This window comes from Glandiceps talaboti, chromosome 19, assembly GCF_964340395.1.
Source record: "Glandiceps talaboti chromosome 19, keGlaTala1.1, whole genome shotgun sequence".
NCBI lineage: Eukaryota > Metazoa > Hemichordata > Enteropneusta > Spengelidae > Glandiceps > Glandiceps talaboti.
The window spans coordinates 15,625,935-15,645,613 of record NC_135567.1 but is presented as its reverse complement, the minus strand read 5'-3'; the positions used below and the strand labels follow the sequence as shown (position 1 = coordinate 15,645,613).

General features: G+C 38.1%; 1 protein-coding gene across 1 annotated transcript; it reads left to right on the top strand.

Moving 5' to 3' along the window:
* The first annotated feature begins 2,162 nt into the window (after positions 1-2,162).
* On the top strand, positions 2,163-5,838 carry LOC144450220 (uncharacterized). Its single transcript, XM_078140811.1, has one exon. It carries the CDS (start codon positions 2,230-2,232, stop codon positions 3,709-3,711), a length of 1,482 nt encoding a protein of 493 aa, XP_077996937.1. The 5' UTR covers positions 2,163-2,229; the 3' UTR covers positions 3,712-5,838.
* The last annotated feature ends 13,841 nt before the right edge of the window (positions 5,839-19,679 follow it).

Sequence of the window (19,679 nt, the reverse complement as noted above, 5' to 3'; positions counted from 1 at the left end):
GCAATTGCTAAAGCCATAAAAGAAGAAAGATTTGTCATGAATTCTGATCTTGTAAATTTAGGGCATTGTTTGTTTGAATGTCAGCATCCTACTCTTTTTGCAGAGAGTATTGAAAGTGTACTTGGACAACAAACCTTAGATTTATCAAGTGTTACTGTAATTTCAAACCAAACTTTGCATGCTTTGAGTGTTATTGTACAGAATACATCAGTCATTGGAAACATATTGTTATATTCAGATGAAATTGAGTCACAGCTTTCCAGTGACTTGAAATTGAAAACTGGAATGGAAGGATTAGATAATGTTGATTTTGACATTTCTAATTTACAGGAATTTATTGTAGCAAGTAAATTTTTGAGAGTAATCCCCCTCTTGAAATGCATACACAGTAAATCAGGTAGTACTGGAGATACTGATAAGCCAGATATTTCTAAATGTGATACAGTCAGTATGAAATTTAATAATCCTGTGTGTGATATCGATGTTTGCTACATTGAAATGTTTCTACAAGCATTTTCATGTAGGGATGTCAACAGGAAACTAGAGCTTATTGGAATGAATGAGGCATTGTGTCATCAGATATTAGAGTGTATGGCCAGTCAGAAAACCAGACCTAGTTTAACATCCTTAAGTCTAACTCAAAGTACCTTAAACATAGATGATTGTATTCTGTTAGTGAAAGTTCTGAAGACACTGCCCTGTCTTGAATCTTATAGTATTGTGCAGACAGAATTAATTAGACAACACTGTAGACTGTTATTGAAGGATGTCAAAGATAGTGTACTTAACTTACCACAAATTCCTGAGATAAGTAAGAAACATCTATCATTAAATGAGTTAGATAATATCGGTATCTTTGACCAGCTTCTTGTTGTTACTGGTTTTGAAGCATCAGAGCTGTCTGAAGAGGAGTGTTTATACATCTGTACAGAATTAGTAGCATTGAGAAACTTAGAAAGATTGACACTCACAAAGTGTGTGATTAATTGTAATGCAGTTAGTTATCTCAGTCAGAGTCTCAGGAATATATATTTTTTGAAAGAGTTGAACTTAAGTAATAATAACATAGGACGTCAAGGTGTAGAGAGTTTGAGTAGAGGGATGGTGTACATGGGTAGTCTGACCTATCTTGACCTCAGTCATAATAACATAGGAGACCGAGGTGTTGAGAGTTTGAGTAGAAGGATGATGCACATGCGTAAGCTGACTTATCTCAACCTCAGTCATAATAACATAGGATATGTAGGTGTCATGAGTTTAAGTACAAAGATGGAGTACATGGGTAGTCTGACTTATCTTAACCTCAGTCATAATTACATAGGATACCTAACTTTAGATCGACTTAGTAGAGGGTTGGAATACATGGGTAGTCTGACTTATCTTAACCTCAGTCATAATAATATAGGATACAAAGGTGTAGAGAGTTTAAGTAAAGGGATGGAATACATGGGTAGTCTGACTTATCTTAACCTCAGCCATAATAACATAGGAGACAAAGGTGTAAAGAGTTTGAATAGAGGGATAAAGTACATGGGTAGTCTGACTTATCTTAACCTCAGTCATAATGAAATAGGTGACCAAGGTGTAGAGAGTCTTAGTAGAGGGATGGAGTACATGGGTAGACTGACTTATCTTAACCTCAGTCATAATGAAATAGGTGACCAAGGTGTAGAGAGTCTTAGTAGAGGGATGGAGTACATGGGTAGACTGACTTATCTTAACCTCAGTCATAATGAAATAGGTGACCAAGGTGTAGAGAGTCTTAGTAGAGGGATGGAGTACATGGGTAGACTGACTCATCTTGACCTCAGGCATAATCACATAGGAGACCAAGGTGTAAAGAGTTTGAGTAAAGAGATGGAGTACATGGGTAGTCTGACTTATCTTGACCTCAGTCATAATAAAATAGGCGACCAAGGTGTGGAGAGTTTGAGTAGAGGTGACTTGTCTTGTCTGAAAAGCATCGACACACTTGATTTGAGTTATAACTGTATTGGAGCTAGGGGAATACAGACCTTATTGAATGGCATTCAGGATGATAACATCCTAAGTAAAGTTGATGTTAGTCACAATTGGTCTGGCCTTGATAGGATTATGCCATTCATTAAAAATCAGATTCGACAATTCCCTAGTATTCCAGATTACCAGAAAGATAATCTGAAACTGTGTGAGTTTCGATTATTATCTAAGAGCCTTGATGATGTCACTGTCTTAGATATCTCTACTAATATGCATTGGTCAGAAAAAGAAATGATACAAGTATGTGAAGACATTACTGTACTGACTAATTTACATAAACTTACACTCAGTAACAACAACATAGGGGACGAAAGTGTAGAGAGTTTGAGTAGAGTGATGGAGTACATGGGTAGTCTGCATTATCTTGACCTCAGTCATAATAACATAGGTGACCAAGGTGTAGAGAGTTTGAGTGGTGGGATGAAGTACATGGGTAGTCTGACTTATCTTAACCTCAGTCATAATAAAATAGGTGACCAAGGTGTGGAGAGTTTGAGTAGAGGTGACTTATCTTGTCTGAAAGGCATCAACACACTTGATTTGAGTTATAACTCTATTGGTGCTAGGGGAATACAGACCTTATTGAATGACATTCATGATGATAACATCCTAAGTAAAGTTGATGTTAGTCACAATTGGTCTGGCCTTAATAGGATTATGCCTCACATTAAAAACCAGATGCGACAATTCCCTAGTATTCCAGATTACCAGAAAGATAATCTGAAACTGTGTGAGTTTCAATCATTATTTAAGAGCCTTGATGATGTCACTGTTTTAGATATCTCTACTAATATGCATTGGTCAGAAAAAGAAATTATTGAAGTATGTAAAGACATTACTGTACTGAATAATTTACATAAACTTACACTCAGTAACAACAACATAGGGGACAAAGGTGTAGTGAGTTTGAGTAGAGAGATGAAATACATGGATAGTCTGACTCATCTTGACCTCAGTCATAATAATATAGGACACCAATGTGTACAGAATTTGAGTAGCAGGATGATGTACATGGGTAGTCTGACTTATCTTGACCTCAGTCATAATAACATAGGACACCATGGTGTAGAGAGTTTGAGTAGAGGGATGAAGTACATGGGTAGTCTGACTTATTTTGACCTCAGTCATAATAACATAGGACACCAAGGTGTAGAGAGTTTGAGTAGAGGGATGATGTACATGGATAGTGTGACTCATCTTGACCTCAGTCATAATAACGTAGGAGACCGAGGGATGGCGCGTTTGTGTTTACGGATGAAATACATTGGTAGACTGAGTTATCTTAACCTCAGTCATAATAACATAGGAGATGCCTGTGTTAAAATGTTAGCCCCCACTTTAAGTGAAATAAGGAGTCTGACACATTTTGATGCAAGTTACAACAACATAACTGATTCTAGCATAGAAATGTTATTGAATATAATTGAAAGAAGACATGCTAGAGAGGATCTCAAAGTTCTTAAGTTTGTTGACTTGAGACAAGAATTTATTACAGACCATGAAATAGCACAGAAGGTAGAGGTATTGTACCATAGTTCAACATTACCAAAGAGTAGTGTAGGTAAACAGATGAGAAAGAAGCCAGGGTATTCACAACAAACGTCCACTGTTGAAAGTACAGCAGGTCCATCATCCCTGTTTGGACCAAAAAGCATTAAGAAGGAAGTGCATTCACCCACAGAATACCAATGAAACTATCCAAGCTACACTTTAGAACAGCAAAACCTAGTACAAGTACTGCAGAACCTTCTCATAGTGTACCTCACAAATTGTTAGGATCTAAACCACTGTCCCTTAGTCACTATTGGCCCAAATTGACCTCCACTGAACCAATGCCTACACTAAAACCTAGACAACCTAGTACATTACAACACAGTACTTTACAAATTGACCTCAGAAATTTCAGTTAAAGATCCCTCAAGGGAACAGAAAAAGTGGAGTATTAGTTGTACACATGGGGTCAATTGATATACATGTAATACTATACCACATACACTACAATGTACCTATCATGTAGGGAGACTGACATGTAAATCAAATATATTTTGGCATCACATAACATGAAAGTTACTTTGATCTTGCAGCAATGCACCCTTAGACCGAGTACAAAGTCATTTGTACATTTTAATAATTTTAGTGAATTTAAACTGGTATAAATTTTGTGTCACTTTTATTAGAGAAATATTTATTTTGTACAAATTACATCTTTCTGCTCACAGTGTGAATGATACAGACTGAGGTAATTGTTTATATGGCTAGTAATTATCAATCACTTAAAATATCCATTTGTCAAACGTAGTGTGAATTCACAGAAGAGAAAGTTACTTTGATGTGTCAGCATATACCTTAGTCTGAGTACATTGTCATTTGTGAACTCTACATGAATTTATAGACATGTCAATTTCATGAGAAAGTTGTCTTCACTTCATAGATTATATTTCTGTTCACAGCATTATTACTACAGAGCTAGCTGTTGTGAGTTGTCAATCACTTGAATGTGTACTTGTCAAATATATTTTGACGTCACAGAAAGAGAAAGTTATTTTGATATAGCAGCATATATGTTATTTGAAGTACACTGTCTTTTGTACATTTGGATAATTTAAATTATTTACATTATCACTTGTATTAGTTTTTATGTCACTTTTATGACAAAGATATATACAAGTTCCAAATAATATTTCAGCTCACATAATCAATGGTAGTAGTAGTTTTTCATCATATTGGCAATTGTCAATCACTTCTCCAGCAGCTAAAGAAATTTAAGTTAACTGTTGTTCATCATACTACCAATTTTCAGTCACATGTGTACTTGATACAGAGGTTTTAGTTGACTACTGTTCATCATACAATCACGTCTCCAGCAGCTAAACAGGTTTTAGTTAACTGTTGTTCATTATACTGCCAATTTTCAGTCACATGTACTTGATACAGTGGTAGTTCCTCATCATACTGGCAATTCTCAATCACTTGTCAAACATATTTTGAGTTCACAGAAAGAGAAAGTTATTTTGATTTGACAGCATATATACCTTTGATTGAGTACATAGAGATTTGAACATTTTGATAATTTGTATATATTTTCTACTTTTATGAATTTCTATAATCACTTTATACTTAGAAATGTCAACTTATTTAGAATTGTAATTGCTCACAGTTGTATTATAAACAGTACACTGAGGTTTGTATGTTTTGGAAAATTTTTATACATTTAACTTTTACGAGATTTGTGTCACTTTTATTAGAGAAATATTTATGAAAGTGGCTTTAATTACAAATCACATTTTCTGCTCAGAGTCAATGATACATTGATAGTTGTTAACTGTATTGTTAATTACTTATCCACTTGTCATACATATTAAGACTGTACCTTTTACTCATAGAGTCAATGATACAGCGATAATTGTTCATTGTAGTGTTAATTATGTATCCACTTGTCATGAATATTTTGACTTTACAGAAGATAAAGTTACTTTATGTTATGTGAGCATGCAAAATTGTAAAGAATTTCTATATTTTACAAGTTTATATGCACTTTTATTTTTGTGTCATTTCTATATGTAGAAATTTATAATTTCAACTTATAGAAAAAGTGGATTTGCTCAGTACTATAAACTATTTTGATAATTACTTACTGTAAACAGAGAAAGACAAAGATTTGTAGATATTACATTGTGTTACCAATATTAAAATTGTACACCAGAGAGTCAATAATACAGTGGTAGTTGTACATTGTATTAATTACTTGGGCACTTTTTTGTCATACATATTTTGACTTTTACAGAAAGATAAAGTTACTTTGATATGGCAGCATGTACTTTAGGAGGAGTACACTGAAATATGTACATTTTTTGATAATTTCTGTACATTTTCTAAATTTATAAATTGTAAATGTCAACTTATTTAGAACTATGATTACTGAAAGTTGTACTACATTTCTTATGTAAACAGTAATTTGATGACAACATTCCCCAACGTCAGCAAAGACTGACAAAGATTTGTATACATTCCTAGCGATATATTTTTAGAAAAAAATATATATTTCATTTATTTCTTTGTTTAAAATACTGTTGTTATTTGATGTGTTGTTGGTTGAAAGTAGTTTATTGATGTGATATATCAAATGCACAGATTATGATGAATATTCTTAGTGGACCAGATATGGAGTTTGTGGACCAAGGTTGTATGGTGTTAGGACCCAACCTTTGGAGGACCAGTGGATCAGATATTGGGTTTGTGGACCAAAATTCGCTAGGGCCAGACGTTTGGAGGACCAGTGGACCAGATATGGGGTTTGTGAACCAAGGTTGTATTGTGTTAGGGTCCGACCTTTGGAGGACCAGTGGATCAGATATGGTTATTTTTTTGGCCCTAGGTTGTACGGTGTTAGGGCCCAACCTTTGGAGGACCAGTGGACCAGATATGGAGTTTGTGGGCCGAGGTTGTATAGTGTTAGGGCCCGACCTTTGGAGGACCAGTGGACCAGATATTGTGTTTGTGGACCAAGGTTGTACGTATGGCGTACGCGTATTGTTTGGCGTTAGGACCCAACCTAAATTTGGTGGGCCTGTAAGCTGTACTATGGAAGGCCACAAAAACCATATCTGGTCTGTACAGGTTTTATCATGTATCCTATGCTAGGAAGTGTTAAAATATATCAAAAAATACAAGTCTTCTAATTTTGGAGAAAATTGTCCAGTAATTGCACAACTGACAATATTTGGGCAAATTCGTGAAAATTGATAACATATATATTTTGTAGAATGACGTTTCATGTAGGATGTGGACCTGTCTTTGCCTTGTAGTTGTGACAGTATTTGAAGATGTTATTCCATGGATTTATTTCTGGAGTTTAATTAAACGTTGTTTGGTTCTGTGATGTTCTATTGGTCCCCATTGTAGGTCATGTACCATATCTATGACGTCACTAGCTTTAGTTTTGTAATCGTGTATTACGAAGCAGACTGCCTGGCATTGTATTTTCTAGTGATGCTTTGTTATTTTGTTGATGTGGATCCCAGATATTCGCATAATATTCTAAATTTGAACACTGGTGATTTTTATTTCATTTCAAGCTATATCGTATTGGTTACTTTATAATTATTGCTAACTATTATTACTCTAGTTTATATATTTACTAGTTTGTTTTAGCACCAAACATTTATTACAGAAAATCCAATGAAGAAATATAGTTTTCTGTACGAGTGAAGATTCTATCGTAAATTTCGACAGAGATAACCTGAAATTATATTTCTGATGTAAGTGTAAACATCAAGGTATTCAATTTGTTATCATGGTAAAATGTACTTGTGTAAACATGTAACATGTAAGTAGCCAAGTTTATTTGTAGATTTCGATTGAGAATGCATTTTAACTCCAAGTTGAAATTGTGATTATTGCACCCTTGAAATGTTTGGTTAATTTTACACTAAGATCAAGCTTTTAAGCAGTTTTGTACATATATAAGACACAGATAGTTTGTGGACCAAAAACACCATTATACTCATACAATTTATATAATTATTTTGTTAAACAGTCAAGTTTTAGTTACGTGTATTAACTTTTCAACTATTTTTAAGGTTGTATGTTGCAATCACGGGTTACAATAACCACATCAACTAAGGAGTCTTATTTATTTCCATTTATGGTTAGAACTGAGTCAGGTTCAGGTACCCTATGAATCACAATATTTTTTCCAGATACCTCCTCCCCCCAACCGAACTCAATTTTTCAAATACTCCTCATCCCCCTGCATAGTGCGCCCCTATAGTTCTCAGGCCAAGTTCATGAAAGTGATCCCCGACCACAGTGAGAACTTAGATTTTATAGTGTTACAAATTATAGAGGGGCGAAAGATTCATTTTCATTGTAAATATATTAAGATATATATTTAGGCTGTTTGGGTCGTTAAACTACGAGACCTTTTCATTGCATGGTGATCGAGATAATCGGCGAACCCCGACTTGACCCGAGAGTAACCGATGATGACGTCAGAGATCAAGTTATAGTTCACGTCGAGGTCAGTAGATTCTTCCTGGGTTCATATATAGCGAACTTGTCGGATAGTAGTGTTGTATGAACGGTTTCCAGTGCCCCTCTGGAAACCGTACTATAGCAATAATGGAACAAACCATCAGGACGCCATCAACGATGGAGGACTGACTGGTATATAAACGTATCACCCTGGAAAATCCCGTAGGACGGATTACAGCAAGTGTGGATGCAAGTCATACCAAATCGTATACTAAAGCCTGCATCTACACAGCCACATCGCAGAGACAGAGTTGTCAAGCCTGACGATAGTCAGTTCAGGTAAGACAACATAACCTCGGCACTGATTACAACAATTGGCGTAGTCGGCCTCCCGTATCTGAGCGGTCACTCAGAATTTTGCAAACTTTTAGTTGTGGTAAACTTCTTTGTACTGGGGTGGGAACGTCATCTTGATTGACATTTGAAGGAGGGGCCAAACAAAAAGTCAAACTCCGGGTGGCTCCACACTAGTGCACAGAGAATTACCAGTTTTCATTTACAATTGTTTGGTGTTGTATATTTCTGTTAGTGGACCTCGTATTTTGTGATTTTCAAAGTGTCTTGTCAATTTCAGTTTCCATGTGGTCGTTAATTTATGCATAGCGTCCGTTCCACCTGTTAGTGGGTACGAAACTGAAAATTGGGGCAAAGTCAGTTTAACGCTGTGTAGTGCTTATCTGTTCTTCGTTTTTTGGTCCTAAAAAATTCTACAAATAGTTGGTGTATAGGACAGTTTTATTTTCGTTGAAACCGTTTTGTAAATTAGAGTTCATAGTAATTTTTTTTGTGTGGTGACACGGATTTGTGGGGTAGAGCTTACCAATTGGGCAGGCCCCTACAAAGTGCACCACGCGTTCGAATTAGTTAGGTACTACAATTTTTTTTTGTGTGGTGTTGCCAAGTCGTGGGGTAGAGCTTAAATAATAGGCCGACCCCTACGCGAGAGCACACCACGCCTTCAATTTATAAAGTAGGTTTAGTAATTTTTTTTGTGTGGTGCAGCCAAGTCGTGGGCCAGCTTTACAAAATAAAGCACACCCTACGCGAGGGCGCACCACGCCTTTGAGTAAAATACGTGTGTGTAGGCATAGCTAGGTTAGATAAAATTTGTGTTAAGGACTTAGAGTGTTAACACCAGCTAGTGGAAACAAAATAGAAAAATAGTAAATTTCAAATAACTTATAAAAAGGCTAGGAACCTAGACTGAAGGTCTGCAAGGTGTTGCTGACTTTGGATTAAAAACCCCAGATTATTTGTTGTATCTTCGGTACGGGACAGGGGACACAATAGTTATTGTATACACTGTTCCGTATTAGTTGTGCAAGTTATAATTCCACAAGTCACTGGGAAATATCAATTTCTATTTTGCGAGTACAGTAGGAGATAGAAAGAGTATTTATTGTACCTCTGTTGAATATTAGTACCCACTTAGAAAATACCCTTGCATATTTCCATATACTAATTGTATATTGTCGCGTACACGTTTAAACACGTCTCAACTCTAGAAGATAGTTTTACTGTTAACTATTGTTGTGTTGTACAAGGCAGTTAACTTACCATAGCACAAGCAGGGTAAGTTATTAGTTCTAAGGTGAGATATGGCTACAATTAATATCAACAATTGTACAGAGGAAGAATTACAACAAATTCCTGGGATTGGTCCCAACCCCGCACAAGCCATATTGAAACTTAGGGAAAAGTATGGGAATATAACAGAAGAGAACCTAGCGGAAATACCATATCTGAAGTCATTTCCTGAATTTATAGAAAGGGTAAGCTTTACACCTCTCCCCAGTGAGGATGGTAGTGATATTGCTATCGGACTGAGCTATGGGGAAGAGATGTCAACAAACCCTGTGGAAACTTCAGTTACTCAAGCAACCCAAACCCCCTATGATAACTTACCAGACAGAGAATACTTAGAGTATGGACAGCCCAAACCAGAGGTAATGGGTGCAATTCCCAAAAAACCTCCACCCCAACGAACAACAGATGAGGTAATAAAAAGGGTTTCCCATTTAATAGAGGGTGGATATGTCAAACAAGCGTCAACAAAGCATAGATCTGACACTGAGGAATATATAGATACAAAATATGAACAATATAATCATAGTCTAAATGTCCCTCATGGAATAGCGGCAAAAGAGGAACCCTCCATTGAAACCCCAAGCACCAAAAGAAAATTGGCAGCTGATTTTGGCCTACTTCATACACCGGAGGGGGTTAACCCAAAATATGGCCCCAGATACCAACCTCAGCAACCTAAACCTATGAGTAAACCATATAGGGAAAAAAACACCAGTGAGGATAGAACTGAGTAATACCCGAGACAATGTGGATGCCGGGGGTATGGATAGACGGGAAGTGAGAAAAGTTAGGGATAGACCGGATAGCCTGGAACTTACCTATAGTAAACCAAATTATTATAGACCCCAGGGTCCTGAACATTTCTCCTCACAACCCCCCCTATCACCCGAGTATGACCAAAGCCCGGAACGTGAAAAGTCCTATAGATCACCCCCCTACACTAGACGTGAGCGTTACTCTTTATCTCACAATATCCCCAAAACCCTTATGTATAGTGGTGAGGAAGAATGGAGAATATTTCACATTAAATTCTCAAGATATGCTGACGAAGTAGGGTGGAACTCGAAGGAAAGAAGGAATCAGTTGTGTTGGTGTCTAACGGGACCAGCCAGTACATATTATGCTAATGTAATCGAAAGGTATGGTGACATAGACTATTTCGATCTAATAGCTAGATTTGCACAACGATTCGGTCACCAAGAACTCCCCGAAACGGCACAAATGAACTTTTGGCAAAGTAGTCAGCGGCTTGATGAAAGCTTACAAAACTGGGCAGATAGAATACAGGGCCTAGCCACTTTCGCCTTCAGTTATGGGTCGGAGGCAAATACAGACAGACAAGCCGCTATCAGATTTTGTCATGGGTGCATTGAGAAAAAGGCTAGTCAATATGCAATTAATCAACATCCAGCAAATATTGAGGAGGCTATGGATAAAATTAGATGGTTCCAATTTAATGCAGCCGCCATCTCTGGTGACACTAAACCCGCCCGTACTCAAGTTAGGTGTACAAGGCCAGAAGACGAATCTGACTATAACATAGTTGCAGTGCAAGCTACTACCACTAGTACTGGGCCACCCCCACCTAACTTTAGTCAAAATAAACGTCCATCCACTCAAGTTGACTCCGGATACAAAATAATGGAAGACAGAATGTCACGTCTAGAGTTACATGTTGCTAACTTAAGCTCCAAATTTGATAGCTTTGCGAAGGAAATGAAGAGTTATATGATGGCCACCACTCAAAAACGGACATACAGTCGTTCACCATCCCCTAAATCCGACAAGTGTTTTCTGTGTGGTAAAGTAGGCCATTTCAAAAGGGATTGCCCAATCTCTCTCCCAGACCCCATGGGACGGGAGTGACCTTTGGGGACTCGCTAAACAAACACGGATCAACTCAGTAGGCCCTGGGCTGACCCCGATTGAAAATGGCCAACCCCATTTGACTGAATTATCAGTCAAATCCCCACTGAACCCTAAGTACATAGATGCTGATGAGGAAGTAGTCATCTGCCAACTAGTCTGGTTCCATGCTGAGTGTGTCACTTACGATTGAAGGACATGGAACACAGGCAGTGATTGATACCGCCTCAGAGGTAACTATAATTTCAGACAAACTCTATGACCAATTGGATGCAAAACCCCCCTCTATTAAACCGATTACAATGCCAACAGCTGGACGTGAAATGAAAATGAAAGGTTTCTTAGTGGGCTCGGTCTGTATCAGGTTGGGAATGGAGGTGTACAAACAACTTCCCAGTTTGGTTCTGGTCCATCTACCACTTCGCAGGGGCAGAAAGGGACGAGTTCCGGATTGACAGGTTCTCAAAAACGAGAGAAGTTGAAACAGAATACTGTCACTTCCTCTACCTCAATGACTGCGGAATCTCTTTCGCAAGGGAAACCAAAGTCCAAGGGTAAAGGAGGGGAGAGTTCTGTGAAAACACGAACCCTGTGAGCGGGGAATGCAGTAGTCTTACTACAACCAAGAAAGACTATGTACGATGTCCAAGGACAGGAACAGCAATCCCTGCAAGTCTAGATGCTAAATTGGGAGAGAAAACAATGAGAGGAAAGGACCAACACAGGGGTGGAACCAGTCATCGTGCAACGGATGGTAACACATCCCAAACACCGGCTGTGCCACCGGTACCTTTGCAGAGGGTACAACCTCCACTGCGTATCTCACCCAGTTGCAGTACATCGTCACAGACTGATTTACCATTGACGGTTGGGCAGGTAAGTCAAGGTCGGAGCTATGCTCAGGCTTTGATGACCCCTACCCCTAAGATGGCAAAGAAGAAATCTGTGTCGGGTACTGCCTTGCAACCTAAATTACCTTTGAAAGGGGGACAAGTGAGTCAAAGAAGGGGCTATGCTCAGGCTTTGATTTCTCATCCCCAGGAGAAAGTAAGGCAGGTATATGAATCCCGTACTATTCGGCTGTCGAAAATACCGTTGAAAGGTGAGCAAACAAGTCAAGGTAGTTCTTCTAAGACTTTGACCTCCCCTCCCCCAGAGATAGTAAGACAGCCGGGTGACCAAGGCAAGAAAAAGGTGAGTCACAGTCGAAAAAGACCTCGGACTGTGATCTCCCCAACGAAAGAAGGACCTTGAAAGCAGTTCAAGACGTTCTATATGTTGATGGAGTCCAGCAATATCGACGCTGTGGGTGAAGTAGGTCTAGATTACACAACACCTGAATCTGCTTGGCCAAAACAGAAGGAACTTCTAGAAGAAATCCTACAGCTGCTTCAAGAACAGTCTGTCTCAAAGCCCCTAGTGCTGCATATTCGAGGAGGTGATGGAGATTCTTATGGTCATAAACCTGGTGAGGAGGTATTACAACTGGTACGTAAGTACTGTCCCAGGGAACAGTTCATACATTTCCATTGCTTCTCTGGGGATGCACCACAAATTCAACTCTGGCTGACCCACTTTCCAAATACTTATTTTGGGTGTACAGCCAGCGTAAGGCATGCCACGCCCCTTCAGGTATTCACAATATCACAAGTACCTGAAGATCGCCTCATCTGGAAGACAGACTCACCCTATTTTCCCCCTCCCAATTGTCCTAAACCAAACTCTCCCCAGTGTTGGGTTTTTAATAGCCACAATTCGGGGCAGTACTCCCCATGAACTACTCCCTATCACGGTGAGGAACACCCGTACCCTTTATGGCTTCCTGTAAATTATAGGTCCCCCCCATTTTGTTTGGTAAGGGGGAAGAAGGGAAATTAGGTTTATTATGTAACTTACACCTGTGGTGTGTCATGACACTTGGCGCCTTCTTGGAGGAAGAAAGTTATACATTGACATACTGTGGGGGTAAAAATGCATGATAAATGATTCATTATGTGACTTACACTTGTGGTGTGTCATGACACTTGCCTTCTTGGAGGTAATAAGTGTATATCGACGGACTGCGGGGGTAAGGGTGCATAATACATATCCAAAAATCTGATTACTGTGTTAGTACACAGTCATTGGCCCTGAGATCTTCTTAGGTGGAACAGATAACCAATGGCCGCATACTAACCCAACATGTTTTTAGTTAATAGCTAGGGATGGCACTAATCAAGCCAGGGGACCCAAAACATTCAGTTAAAATCCCTAGTTAAGGTATTATGTTCATTATTAATACCTTGATAAAGAAATCAAGGTAGTTAGTCATTATACCATAAATTGATGACTAGTTAGTTGTAATTATTTGTACCCCATGAAAGGTGAGGTAAATAATTGGATAGCTGTTTTAACATAGCTAGCTCAGTATAACCGCTGGTACCTTGTACAAGGTAATGGGACATTGTTTCAGGCACTATGTTTATAGACTAGTAGCTCTTCCATCTCCCCTAGTAACAGCCCCTGGTGGATATTCTTAGGCTATTTCGCTCCCACAAGATCCCCTCAGGGTCCAGCCCTATTTAAATGAAGTTGGGGGGAGTGTTGTATGAACGGTTTCCAGTGCCCCTCTGGAAACCGTACTATAGCAATAATGGAACAAACCATCAGGACGCCATCAACGATGGAGGACTGACTGGTATATAAACGTATCACCCTGGAAAATCCCGTAGGACGGATTACAGCAAGTGTGGATGCAAGTCATACCAAATCGTATACTAAAGCCTGCATCTACACAGCCACATCGCAGAGACAGAGTTGTCAAGCCTGACGATAGTCAGTTCAGGTAAGACAACATAACCTCGGCACTGATTACAACAATAGCTCAGTTCGCGGTAAGTTAGTATGAGTTTTGTTATTGTGTAGAAATTTCGCTAGAAAAGAATGTTGACATACTCATGATTATTTTGAACAACAGAGAGAAGTCAATATTTGAACCAATCGACCAACGACCGGAAGCGTACACCGGTTATCGCCTAATGCAATGAGAGAGTTCGGTGTGTCGTCTGCGCGTACACCGACCGTGCATAGCCCGCTTCGCAAAAACACGGATCATATCATTTTTGACAATACCAAAACAAAACATTTAGACCAAAATTGTGGAGTGATTACAGTAGTATCGGTCTATCACTTTTGTATATTTTAGAAGTGTTTTTATTATTATTTTTTAAATGGAACTAGAAAGTTAGTCCTCGCAATCAACCCGCCGACACGGTCGGAATCGGATTGTTTACAACTTTTATCAGCGATGAATAACTTGTCTTCTCGATCGATGCATCCACATACTCGAAAATATACCCACCCCGAACACATCACTTTGATATATGTTTGAAAATATATGATAATATCGGTCATTCTTGCCAAATACTAGTTCTAAAGATTGTCATGTAATTATTTGTAGTGTTGTTGACCTCTGTCATGTCAGTGCATGGTGTTGTTATGGGGTTTGATATCATTGCTGCAAGCTGGCGATGACCTTGAGTCTCAGTCTGTGCACTGCACGTGACCTTAACGTAGGGCATTTCTTTTGTGAATAATATTTTTCTCTTAGATTTAAAAAAATCACTGTAAATTCGGATTCCATTTATTGTTACAACATGGATACGTTTTGTTTTTATTTTGAATATTTTATGTCTTTTTAATTTACTTTGTTTTGTTTTTTAAAATTATAAATACATGTATGCATGGATATGTTTATGGTGAAGTTCCATGGTCACAGTGTATACTGTATGCCTCACCAATGTTTTTGCTGGCACCACACACACATTGCCAGCTCACAAAACACAGATAATATTACACAATTACACACTTATAGTGTCATTCAAGACATCTCTTCAACATCATTAAAAATAGCACAAATAGGAAATATTCAAGATAAAATCCTTTAGTTTATTGTTTGAATAACTTATGAAGTCATGCACTCTATACTTATTTATTTATTGTTTTGTTTTTCGTACGGTATATTTGTGAACTGATTTGTAACTCTTCTCTTTGAGGAGGAATAATGAAACAACAACTCGCACACACACACACACACACTCACACTCACACTCACTCACTCCCTCAAGTCACTCACTCACACACACTCACTCACACACACACTCACTCCCTCAAGTCACTCACTCACACACTCACTCAAGTCACTCGCTCACTCACTCATACTCACTCACTCCCTCAAGTCACTCACTCACACTCACTCAAGTCACTCGCTCACTCAGTCACTCATACTCACTGGAGTCACTCACTTGTCACTCACACACTCACTCACTCAAGTCACTCCTTGTCACTCACTCACTCAGTCACTCACTCACTCAAATCACTCACTCAAGTCACCCTCACGCGCTCAGTCACTCACACATACACTCACTCAAATCACTTGTCACTCACTCACTCATTCGCTCACTCAAGTCACTCACTCACACTCGTCACTCTCACGCACTCAGTCACTCACTCAAGTCACTCACACACACTCACTCAAGTCACTTGTCACTCAAGTTACTCACTCATTCACTCATCACTCACTCCCTCAAGTCACTCACTCACACACTCACTCAAGTCACTCGCTCACTCACTCATACTCACTCACTCCCTCAAGTCACTCACTCACACTCACTCAAGTCACTCGCTCACTCAGTCACTCATACTCACTGGAGTCACTCACTTGTCACTCACACACTCACTCACTCAAGTCACTCCTTGTCACTCACTCACTCAGTCACTCACTCACTCAAATCACTCACTCAAGTCACCCTCACGCGCTCAGTCACTCACACATACACTCACTCAAATCACTTGTCACTCACTCACTCATTCGCTCACTCAAGTCACTCACTCACACTCGTCACTCTCACGCACTCAGTCACTCACTCAAGTCACTCACACACACTCACTCAAGTCACTTGTCACTCAAGTTACTCACTCATTCACTCATCACTCACTCACTCAAGTCACTCACTCACACTCGTCACTCTCACATGCTCAGTCACTCACTCAAGTCACTCACACACACTCACTCAAGTCACTCACTCAAGTCACTCGCTCAAGTCACTCACTCAGGGCACTCCCTCAAGTCACATTCACTCTCACTCTCACTCATTCACTCACTCACACTTACTCAAGGGAGCCACTCAAGTCACTCACTCACACACACTCACTCACTCACTCACTTAAGTCATTCATTTACTCACTCACTCACTCACTCACTCACTCACTCACTCACTCGTCAGTTTCACACTTTAAGAACACAACCAAAAGAGTAAACAAAGAGAGCTGAGCCAGTCTAGATCTGAACATGTGGCACTGCATTATTGTGGTTGAGAAATTAGAATATTAATATTATTATCATTTCATCATTGTAGGAATTACAGTTAAAAATTGTGTAACATTAAGTGACATTTACACTTTATCATACAGTCAGTTTTACTAGTATTTGAAAGAGTTTCACAATTTATTTTTCAGAAGCTCATCGGCCATGAAGAAATCAGTTATTTTCAAAGTCCTTGATATTGAGATTGTGATGTCAACATACAGAGAAGGAGAGGTAAAAATGAATTTATTTATTTATAAAAACATTTTCTCTTTCATTTTGTAATTTTAATTTAAAGAATTTCAAGTACAAGTTTGTCTAAGGTATGATTATATTTGTCGTTTATTGTGTCGTAGCATGAGAAAGTTATCTCGCTTGGTATAGTTTTGTGACTATTCCCACTTTAAAACAATGGCTACGGATACTTTAGCCAAAGATTGACATGCTTGTCTTCTCAAATCATGAAAATACAACAGTTATTGACGTAGAAGTTTACTAACCTGTCACTCTCACTCATTCATTGTGGTTTAGACAGGGGTAAATGTTTTGTACTTATGTTATCGCCACACATGCTCTCATACGATAAAATCATTGCCAGAATGCTCACGTTCAGGCACACACACGCAGAAAAATTCATACGAGGCCAAAATATCAATCACGCTAGGTATTTGGTCTTAGCCACAAATTATCAAGTTGACCACACAGGAGAAGAATCAGTGCGAGGAAAATTGCTAAAGTGAAATTTTGCTCAGCTGATTCCTCTAGTGTGTGCCTGGCTTTATGGAAAGCATTCAATGTACATCTAGTTTATTTGTACATTTCACCTATTTAGATGTTTTATCTGTCTCACTCACTTCACTTCAGCATTAAAACAAATACTGTTTATGTATATTCATTTATTAACAAGTGATATCTGAAGGAACAAACTGACACACTTCAATGTAGTCGCAAAGTGATAGTTCATTTATATACATATATATATATTTGATGAAAATATTTATGTATTTATTTATTTATTTTTCTTTTAGATGTTTGCTATGCCTGGCATACAAACATACCACTACAGTCCTGTCATTGTATATTTTACATCTATGGTCCATCTTGATATGTCTGGTATACAAACATACCACTGTAGTCCTGTCATTGTATATTTTACATCTATGGTCCATCTTGATATGTCTGGCATACAAACATACCACTGTAGTCCTGTCATTGTATATTTTATATCTATGGTCCATCTTGATATGTCTGGCATACAAACATACCACTACAGTCCTGTCATTGTATATTTTATATCTATGGTCCATCTTCCTCCTGGATAATCACTAGTATGGAAATGGTTGTCCGTAACATCAGAAAACATCCAACAAACTATAAAGTGATTAATAACAAAATTGATGAAATCAGGTAAACTGGAACTTATCATTACATTAATTTTTAGGCACTAGTAATGTTATTGTCTGTAGACTTATATATTCAAACATATACATACAGATACAAGAGAATGTACTACTGCTAAGTACTAAGTCTTATTAGAAGTAATATAACAACTAAAGTGATCATGTGACATACAGATATGTTGGTATAGGTTAAACCATTATATAACAGGTGGTATACATGGTAACAGTAATACTAGAATTAAGACCTATTAGTCAGACATGTCTACAGGTAGGCCATGGTCAGCTTGTGGCCAAAGTACTAACTAGGTCACATGGATTGAAAGTGTATATCACACACCATTATACAACAGGTGGTATACATGGTAACATTAATACTAGAATTAAGACCTATTAGTCCTACATGTCTACAGGTAGGCCATGGTCAGCTCGTGGCCGAAGCGCTAACTAGGTCACGTGGATTGAAAGTGTATGGCACACATCATTATACAACAGGTGGTATACACGGTAACAGTAATACCTAAGAATTCTGACCTATACAAAGAACTAATTTGAGAATGATAAAAATATTTCAGAAGAGTGAATGATTTACAATAAAAATAACAATACAAATGAAGTGCTATTAAATCTATGAATAATGACATTTTATTTCATACTGTAAATTGGAGAACTTTGATACATTTAGACTTCAGTTTCAGCTATACTATTCTGGTAGTGTCATTTAATGAATATAAAAATTATATATAAGATGATATGAGACAAATATGGAAATCACTGTCATGAGGTTTGGAGGAGGAAGACTGTTCTGTGTAAAAGTTCATGTGTGGGAAACTTGAATGTTACCCTGGTATTAGTAGTGTCATTCAATGAATAGAGAAATTGTATATATAAGATGATATGAGACAAATATGGAAATCACTGTCATGAGGGTGGGAGGAGGAAGACTATTTTGTATAATTTAATATTCATTAATTTCTTTGTGAAAGTTCATATATTGGAAACTAGCTTGTTATAAATATAATTAGGAGTGGCTCCATAAATGTATAATGGATGGCATCCTGAGGTTGGTGGGTGGGACCATTCTGTATAATTATTCACTAAAGTTGTAAAAATTCATGTGTGGGAAACTAGAGTGTTATAAATATACTTAGGAGTGGGTGACTGTTTATACATGTATAATGACATCATTATCATTCCAAAGTATCAGATCTAATTGATTAAAGTTCATTTTATTTGGACTGGACTGACTTATCTCATGGACCAAAGCTTTCTGAACACCACTGCAAAGTTATAGCAGGTGTAACTGAATTTCACAGTCATGTAAAAGTATGTTTGTGTCAGTGTACTAGTGTAGAGAAAAAACACCCATATATATCCTGCAATCTATGACTACCGTAAAACAGCATGGTAGACATTGTCAGTTCAGAAATATT

What these genes read in the sequence shown, in the direction of transcription:
- LOC144450220 (XM_078140811.1), top strand. Translation starts at nt 2,230, where the DNA reads ATGCATTGGTCAGAAAAAGAAATGATACAAGTATGTGAAGACATTACT.